Source organism: Pelecanus crispus, chromosome 3 (genome assembly GCF_030463565.1).
Source record: "Pelecanus crispus isolate bPelCri1 chromosome 3, bPelCri1.pri, whole genome shotgun sequence".
In the NCBI taxonomy this organism is placed as follows: Eukaryota; Metazoa; Chordata; class Aves; order Pelecaniformes; family Pelecanidae; genus Pelecanus; species Pelecanus crispus.
The window spans coordinates 37,331,043-37,340,504 of NC_134645.1; the positions used below are offsets into that span (position 1 = coordinate 37,331,043).

At 42.1% G+C, this 9,462-nt stretch overlaps 1 protein-coding gene across 2 annotated transcripts; it reads right to left on the bottom strand.

Moving 5' to 3' along the window:
• Positions 1 to 606: 606 nt before the first annotated feature.
• On the bottom strand, positions 607 to 8,229 carry TRAF5 (TNF receptor associated factor 5). Of its 2 annotated transcripts, none has more exons than XM_009478688.2 (10): positions 8,015 to 8,229; positions 6,797 to 6,854; positions 5,395 to 5,496; positions 4,664 to 4,828; positions 4,280 to 4,357; positions 3,828 to 3,902; positions 3,455 to 3,547; positions 2,350 to 2,490; positions 1,665 to 1,833; positions 607 to 1,184 (listed from the first exon to the last, which is right to left on the bottom strand). In XM_009478688.2, the coding sequence occupies exons 1-10, from the start codon at positions 8,227 to 8,229 to the stop codon at positions 607 to 609; spliced, it is 1,674 nt and encodes a 557-aa protein (XP_009476963.1). The 2 variants fall into 2 exon arrangements, with proteins under 2 accessions (XP_009476963.1, XP_075564071.1); XM_075707956.1 differs by having other exon boundaries at positions 6,797 to 6,850; positions 8,011 to 8,229.
• Positions 8,230 to 9,462: the final 1,233 nt, after the last annotated feature.

Here is a 9,462-nt window from a genome sequence, read left to right on the forward strand (position 1 = left end):
ATATCAGGCTAGAAAAGTAAGAGGCATTGGCACCTTCCTCTGGGCTTTCTGGGAAAAACAATTAAAACATAAAAAAGGTGCAAGATCCCAGGCAAAAGTTTTCCCTGCCTGGCTGAAGCCATTCTCCCTGCTTCAAAAATCCAGGAGATGAAGGGATCATAATACATTGATTCAAATGTGTTGAAATGTTTCCATTTCAGACAGGTGAAATGCACTTGCACACTTGGGCATGGCATCAGGTCTGTGTGAGGGACAGGAGCCCACAGGCCTGCTTGGGCTCCACGGGGCTTACTGGAGGAATATCATCTCCAAATGCCAGTCTGGTGATGGGAGCCAAGCATTCCCCCCAGCCTGGACTGAGCCAGGTCTGGATTGAATACATGTTCGCATCAAACTGGACTTCTAGCTGCCTTAAAAACGCAGTCTTGAAAAAAAGGTTAAAAAAGGAAAGGCGGATGCTTTGGCAATTCATTATCTGTTACGCAGTCCAAAAGCCTCAAAACATTATCAGTAGCTTGACTAGTGGAATTCACTATTGCATGGCTGGTAGTCACCAAGAAAGCATTCCTTAACGGTTAAAGCAGTCACATTGATCGGGTACGCTTTTCACAGTTCCTCCAGATCGGTTAAATCCACAACCACTTTCAAAAACAGGGTGTCATCTCTGATGTAGGTGTTCTTTGTGTTCTCCAGGACTGTGTGTGGCACGAAGCGTGGACATCCGGAGGCAATATTCATTTCTCCATCCGGCCTTTTGAAACTGCTGCTATTGGGGTCAGCTCTAAAGATTTCCACGATGTGATTTTTTTTCCCACTTTGGTCCAAAAGCATAAGTGTGACTTTTTGCTTGAATGGCCACAGTAGCAGCGAGTCAAACTCCCCTCTCATCACTACGAAGTAGAGAGAGACATGTGTTCCCTTTCCTGAGCCATCGCCGTTCAGGTAGGCTCTCGCGCATAACCTGTACCCGCAGCGGCTGGTGTAAAAGGGCTGGCTGAATATGGAGAGGACACGGCCTTCCACAGCCTCTTTTTTCTTCATCTTGTAGTCCGTGATTTTCCAGATTAATTTCCCATTGTAGCACGTGCCTTCCAAAAGCTTAAATCGTTCTTCATTTTTATTGAGCTGCGCCTTGTGAATATTGATCTGGAGATCGTGTTTGCTGGACTGACCTTCCAAAACAACTGGGGCGGGGAGAAAGAGACACACGCTTGGTAAAATAAAACTGTCATAGCACTAGATACAAAGAGCAACCAGACTTGAGCTGGCAAAACTGAACTACTCAAGCCTGAGTACAGTCTGTTAACTGCTGTTACTACACCTGTTAACTTTTTAAAATTGTAATTGCAGCTGGTAGTTGAATAAGGAAAACCAGTAACTACAAGCCAGATTTAATGCCCGACTATGGACAGTATCACTGCCTCCATCACAGTGCACCAGCCTAACGAAGCCCAGCTCTCTGGCCCTGTAGTGCCACAGAAATTCAGGAGACATTGTGGAGTAGGGGAAGGCAGGAGGACGCAGCATGCACCACCACGCCTTGGTCTGAGAAAGCGAGATGAAAGCCCTTTCTGGCTCATAGCTGCAATTGACTGACTGTAGCACCCAGTAGATCAGCAAAATCCCCACACCCACGCAGAAAAGAAACAAAAGTCCCAACATACCCAAGCGCTGATCGTATGTCTCCATCAGGGCAATCTTCTGTTTTACATTTTCTATTGTCTCAAACAGGGGTCGCAAGTCTAATTTGTTTTGTTGCTGGTTTGTCATCTGTATTAGCTGTTTCACTTGTGATTCCAGGCGTGCAGACTTATCCAGGTGACTGGCCAGAGCCTTCTCAGTTCATACCATTGGAAGAGGGTGGAAGCAGAGACAAGAGACATTCGTAAGATCAGCCTTTTAATTTGAAATAAGATAAAGAAGCCTTTGGCATGTCAGCCATATTAACTGTATGGTGCATTCGAAAGTACTCTGCTGGTTTAGGAACCTATCCAAATGCTCCTTCACAATTAATTTGGCATTTAGTGACTGAGAAGCCACCCCTTACTCAGATCCATTGGCACCGCATCACTTCATTCAACTGATTATTCAAATTTACACCTGCACATTTGTCATGGGGATCTGGCCATGAGGACATGTACAGTGCTTTTTGCCCAGATCAGATATCCAAACTTCTTTATTGGTTAAAATGAAAAGATAATACTGTACTGTAAAAAAACAAGAAGGGCTTGTGAAGTGTCTGGGAGACAGTATTTGTTATTGCCCTGCTATTAATAACAACTAGTACTAAACAAACACATTTAAGGAGACAAGAAAGCAATTGGCCAAAAAAGATAAAATTAATCTCACCTGTGTGCTTACCATCAAGTTGCTATTTTTACCAAACAGTTGTGTAAACTGTCTGAATTCTTTCTCACACTTTTTAATGGCCTCTGCTAGCTGCTGGATTTTAATCTCTTTACATTCCAGGCTCTTATACAGGTCAGAGATCTACAGATGGAAAAAACAGAGTAAAACCGCTAAGGCACACCAAAATATACAACGTTCAAATTCAAACATATGTTACTATATAGGAGAAAGTGGAAAAGTTTACAGTGCAAAGCCTCTAACTTAGACAGATATACTTCTTAATTCACAATTTGTGGATAAGCACTGGCAAGTACTGAACATAAGGTAGTCATATTCTTTAACAGATCTGTGTAGCAACAGGTACAAAGAGACTCGTATCTCCCATCCCCATCATGACAAGCCATTTGGCTCTATAAGGGGATAATACATACATACATGCACACATGTGCATGTGTGTTTCTGTGTGTATGTATGTAATTGTTTTCTTCCTCGACTGAGGTCTAACCAGTAAGAGAGAGGAGTCAGTGAGGGATACTAATTCCAAAACCAAGTTGTAGCACCTTAGGGCACTTATTTTTAGCATAAACAAGCAGAAGAGTAAGTCAACCATCCGTGTGGATGCATTCACCTCAGCAGGATTGGGCATACACCCAGTGTCACCTGCTGGGAGCCACAGAAATGATCACGGGTGGAAAAGTGCTTGCAACTGGCTCTGCACTACTCTGTGCTGCCTGTACAGAGGGGGTGACTTGGGCATCAAAAGGCTCCTTTTCAGAGCAATGCGACCGGGCACTGAAACTTTAAAATGCTCCATCTCCAAACCTTGTATCCACTGTAAGCAGAGACCAAAAGCAAATGAGATGAGCGATGGCAACAAGCCTCCCACCGTGCTTGGTGGAGAAGATACGTGCCTGAGCACAGAGAGGTTTCCATCTAATTGACTGACTTCACTACAAGAGCTTATTCTGACTTCTGAGGTGTGTAAAGACAATAAAAACAGTCTTTTAAAATGTGGCTGAACTAAACCAGGCAACAAATGCAGAATCTCGCATCATCCTCCAACCAGCCAAGAACTGCTGAAAAGTGCTTGTTAAGTATGACTTACCTGTTCTTCCAACCGGGAGTTCTTGTCTAAAATCTGCAGCATGTGTTCCCTCAGGGCGCCGTTTTCATGTTCAGCAAGTTTCCCTCTTTTAACCTTAGTGAGATGGGGGAGAGGGGGGAAGTGAAAGAATAAAATAACGAGATACACAGATCTTGGAAGCTGTTAGTAAAAAATTTATTGATGCAAGCATTATAATGTCTCCTCTGTCCTTTGAAAGTGAGGGAATGGCAGTCCTGATTGCCTAGTACAGCATCTTAGCCAATACTAGAAATGGTTGTGAAAGAACAAAAATTGGTTATTTTGACTAATTACTGTGATTGGTTTGGGAGACAAATTTCAGTCCCAGTACAAACAAAATCTATAAAAAAGGTACCTTTACAAGGCAGCCGTACTGCTTATACGGGCAGTCCACTTCGGCCTCAGGACACACAGCGTGGTGCTTTTCAATCTGCATATATTAACAAAGAACCGTGTCATGAAACAAATATTAAGTAACTTGCCACACTGATAAAATCTGAATGCCTGCATAAAGGGTGAATAAAGGCCCATGTTGTGATACCACCGATCACATAAAGAGGAAAATGAGTATTCAGAGTCAATAAGCAAGCCAGATATTTTCCTGATACTGCAAAATGCCAATGCTTTGCAATGACCAAATACCTCACTTGTAAGATGGGACATATATCCCTTTTAGGACCAAACAAAGAAGATACTTAGAACAATGAAGTTTTATTGGCACGGGCCAATGTGGTCTGCAATGTAACTTTCCGTTTTCATAAACGTGTGTGATCTGATGAATCACACTATATGAAGAAATAATAGTACCTCCTTTTTCAGAATTATTTGTGAACAGTTTTGGAGACAAGGCACAGGATAATCGGGACAGTCATTTTTCTCATGATTCTGGGGAAAAAGAAACAAGACAAGGCACTGGTTTGCATTTTTGTGAAGTAGTATACATAGAGGAAGCGATGCAAAAAGTAATCCCAAACATACATGTGCAAGCCCCATATCACATTGTTGTTCATAAGAGAGCAACAGTAATTGGCATTATTTAGAGCACGTTCATTATACTTTCTCCTTCAACTACTCAGCCAAGTTTTGTTTCAGGAGTTGTTAAGCCTTATTGCAATGCTGGAAACTTTTCACTCAGCAACATTAAGAGGAAACATCTGCTATGGATTCCCAGGGAATGATTTATAATCTTACCTTTATGTTAATTAACACCACATATTTATTACAATACTGACACATTTCTTCTCGAAATTTACAGTGCTGGCTCAAATGCTCTTTCAAGTCTTTCCGAAGAATTTGATCACAACATCCATCATTGGTGCATTGCACACTTTCAAACAAGCACTGCTGAAGATGCTCCTGCAACACGCCACAGCAAATTAAACCCCAAAGTATTTCATCATCACATCTCCAATTGCCCAACCGACCAACAGAAACATTCAGCAGTTTGATAACAAACAAAACTCCAAATACTCTTTCCTCCATAAACTTTCTCCTTTTCCAACCTCAAAACTAAAGTGAACATGAAAATTTGCAAGTCCTTTGTATGACTTCCACTTTTCATTCAATTGATATACCAAAAAAAGTCCCAAATGGCCAGTGTGTCTTGGCAAGTTCTCTTGAATCAACCATCACAAGGCACCTAAGCATACAGAAGGTATGTATAGATGCTGTGGGTATACTAAAGCTACGTAAAGCAAACGGTTCTTATTAAAGAAATAACCTAAGGCAAAGCTGGAACAAGCTAACAGCCATACTTTGGGCTTAATATTTGTAACTTACAGTATACGGCTAAGTCATAATCTTTGTACTTAAACCACTTTGCTACAATAACTCTGAAGTCTGAAGACAGTCACTGGAACTTAGCTTATCATCAGAGTTTGCATGAAAATCAAAGGCTTCAAAATTTGAACAGGCAAACTAACCTGATATCGTCCCAGAATTATTTTTGAATTGCAGTCAGGAATGTTTTTGCAGAACACATGCAAGTTGAGAACTTCTCTTTTACAGCAGTTGTCTTTGAATACCTGTAAAGGAAGCAAACTAGCCTTCATATGCAGGCACACAGGAAGTTTTAAAGAATATAAAAAGGCAAAACAGTGCAACAAATCTTTTAAGCACACAAGTGTAGACTCCATAATTGCGAGCATGGTTCTTGATAATTCATATTGAAAATGTATACTAAAAATATAAATTAAAACATATATGAATTTTCTAATAAGCATAGGAGTTTTTCCCCATATAGTTATTCCACAGATGATGATCCATCCCACAGCCAGCAGGATTAATAGCTCAGGAGCTATAAAACTGCTGCCAGAGCCTGCCTGTATCTAGAAGAAAGCAGCTGGAGCTAACGGGCCCCAAAGGTCAAACCAGCCCTGGGCACGCTCCTCCGATGTTCAAGCAGCGCAACGTGCCTTTGGGATGGAGATGATGCTGAGATATCCCTTCTATAGATTCTGAGAAACAGCACCATTCCCAGTTGTGTATGCAGAAGCAAATTAAGCCCCCAGAGCAAACTTTCAGTCTTACTTAGAGATTTTTCTGTAAAGAGCATTATAAAGCTGCTCACTGTTGCACTACCGCCATCAAAATTTGCACAAAGTAGAAGACAGAGAATGAAAAACAAAAATCATGTGGACAGTCTGATTACAATTTCTTATCAGGAGTAGGAGAGAGAGGAAGGAGACATTTGATTTCACTGGAAAATTCATTCTGGCAGGACCAAGTATGTAGCATACTTTCAAGCTTTGGCATATAAATAAGGACAAATGAATGCATTACACACAAAAAAAAAAAAAAAAAAAAAAAAAAAAATCAGTAGCCTGCAAAGTGAGAAGCATGAACTTATCTTTTCTTCTAAAAAGTTACCCAAAAGTAAATTAAGTCTGCAGGGTTAATGAGATATAACAGAAATAGTTAAGGCAGCAAATTATAACCAAGTGAAAACAAAGGCAGTCAAAGAAACAAGATGACCCAGCAAGATGAGGCATTAAAAAGGCAAGTCAATAAACTCTCCACTAAAAAAGACATCTGATGACTAGGGAAGATTTAAAAATTTGTGAAACTCGTCAACACTTTGCTGGAAATACAGAAGACTAAAATGAAATAACTTCAGAACATAAGGTATGCAATAAAGCTTTAGCTATACACCCATAGCCTCCTTTCTGGGAGAGCATCACTGAATACACTGCTTCCTTTAGCATCATTCAGGGACAGAAACTGCTCTGCCCCTGAGGCCTAACAGACTACGAGCCACCTTGTTCTCAGCTGTCTTGCCTTTTCCAAGCAGACATTGACTGCTGAAGTAAAACTACAGCCACTTACCTCATGCATTTTTATTGTTTCTTTGTCGACAGGACAGGTGGGTACTGCATTCGACTCTCTAGATCAAAAGAAGAGTCATGTTAACCCACAGAAGATTTGATTTATTTTATGAAATTGGGCTATGCTGGAATGTGACTCTGGCAGAAGTCAACACTAGATACCATAAAAACCTTAAAAGGCTTCGAAAACACTTTCGCCTGTCAAATATACAGCCAAATTCTGCTCACAGCTCTAAGAGGGCATTAAGCTGCAACAGTGAATATGTAACAGAAAGCAGAGTTTGTCCTACAAGTGTTAATAAGATGGTTTTTAATTAAGAGGACTTTGTCACTCTCTGGCCATCTGCTGCTCACAAATGTCATATCTGAAAAAAATCCCACTGCGTGCATTAAACCCAGACTTTGCCTAGCGCAAGCAGCGTGCTCCTTGCTACACCAGTAAAAGAAGACCTTATGTCTCCTGTCTTAAAAGGCTTCCAGAATTCCTACAATAAAGGATGGGAAAACAGATATTGAGGCAGTGCAAAAGGGAGGCAACCCAGCTAGAGAAAGCAGCAAACATGAAGCATCTAAAATTCATAAAAGGTAAATGGCGACATCCATCCACATAAACAGGCTCCTCTGCAGCCTTCCAGGGCCAAATCCTGCCCTTGGGTACACCAAATAGTATGTAATGTATTCCCAGACAGGTCTGTGGGGTAAACGCATTTGTACCTGCAGAAAAATCCCAAGCAGATGGATGCCAGCAGCCTTGTGATCTGACTGTAGCATCGGGTAATACTAACATCAGTTTTATAACTCCACTAGAATCAAAGAAATTATACAGAAGCAAATGAAAACAGCTTAATCTAACCACCCGTGCCAATACTGTGAGATATTAACGCAACAAATTCATCTGAACAGCACAATGCTAGAAAGACAGACTGAAACAGCATCTCACGCAGTAGGGATTAAGCTTACATCAACAATTTATTTACGCTGACTTCCCTGCAGTTACCAAAGTATTCCTTGTCAGCACCAGGTAAGGTCTTTAAAGACACCTTTAAAACACTTGAGCACACAGTCACCGAGTTCAACAGTCTTTCCATTGACTCCTTCAGCGTTTTATCAGATCAATACTATTATTAGGGCACTCACTGCTGATTTATAGAAGGCCCTGACTTCTTTTTAGGAAGGGGAGTTCGAGGAGCTTGCGGATGCAGGAGGAGTTTGCACTGACCTCAAAGCAAGAATGCACTGCTGGCAAAATCGGTGCCCGCATCCTGTCTGGTGGGGATTACGAAGGACAAGGTGGCAGTAGGCGCACTTGTACCGGTCTTCTAAGGTTTCAACAAACTTGTAGTCTGCGTCAGGCTCGAAGTCCAGGGAGACGGCACTGGCGGAGTTCTGGCGTGTGAAGATGCCCGAGAGAGCAGCGGGTTCGTCACAGGCCATGGGAGCTGCACTGGGAACCAGACACAGGGAGAATCCCTTCAAATATTCACCGGCAGCCACGCCGCCTCAGCTACCGTTTGCAGCAGGCTGCCGCTCGCGGGAGGGTTGTCATCTGCAGCAGGGTGTGACAGATTTCGGAGGGAAACGCGGTGCCAGCTATGGAAGAACAACAACATGCTCAGAGAACCACAAAACGATGGTTACACGACAAGCATCAAAGCACACTTCTTTGGAAAAGAGTTTCGCAATCTGAAAATTATTCTGCAGAACAGAGATTTTTATGGTTTTTTAAATTTTCTTGCAGCAGCTCTTAGTCTCAAAAAAATTCCAAGTCACAGACATGGCTGGGGAAAGCAGAGGCCGAGTCTTGGCCCTAATGTCTGCCAGAAAAGTCTACACTTAACGTAGAGCCCACCCACATGACTTCGTGAGTTCATTGCACTGGTTCAAGCAGGAGACAGCTTTGTGGTTCACAGCAAGGAGCATACAAAAAAAAAGGCAGCAAGGGGATTTTACCTTCAGTTTAGGTGTTACAGGAGTCAAAGCCTCTTAACTTGACATCTTTCTTTTTCCTGTTGATGTCTCATCTACAGCAGTAAACTCTAATCCTATTTTCTCACAGTTTTACTTAATTATGTGCAAGTTCTTCGCTGTATTAATCCTGCCTGAAAGAAGCAGTGGGGAAAAAAAAAGAAAAGCAAGATTGCAATCAGAAGCATGACATAAATTTCTCTCTCAACCTAGCAATGCTCATACACAGCACAGGAACGCAATGTTAATCTTCTAATAGGAAAAACCAGCAACATTTGTTTCCAGCCCTAAGTCACAAGCCTTGAGATTTGCCACCAGTCCCTCAATCTTGCAGTAGTTTTTTTGCGAGTAGCTCAAGACCTAGAGCCACTCTGGTTTACATTTCTTGCGGCTTTGCATTCAGCAGACATTTTTCCCTTACCGGATGTGTACAAAAGCACAATGCACATGAGCTTTCAGATTGTTTCGCGGGTGAAGTGCTCAATTTTATAGCTGTGCTGCAGGACGCTGTTTCTCCTCTGTGTGCATCACCCACCCTGTCAGTCACTCGAGTCACTCTTACTGGCATCAGCACCTCTCCGAGAGCTCTGACTCAGCTCCTGTAAGGTCACCAAGGGTATCTGCTGCCTTCACAGGGAGCCGGGCCAACACATCGCATTAATAACCTTAGGGCTGGCATGAAAGAATACGCCAAGTACTGAT

Bases quoted from the DNA above. Each gene is read 5' to 3' on its own strand.
- TRAF5 (XM_009478688.2), bottom strand. From the start codon at position 8,229: ATGGCCTGTGACGAACCCGCTGCTCTCTCGGGCATCTTCACACGCCAG. The intron at 4,829-5,394 runs GTTAGTTTGCCT...GGCGTGTTGCAG, and splicing joins TAATTCTGGGACGATATCAG to GAGCATCTTCAGCAGTGCTT. The intron at 4,358-4,663 runs GTAAGATTATAA...CTTTTTCCCCAG, and splicing joins TGGTGTTAATTAACATAAAG to AATCATGAGAAAAATGACTG.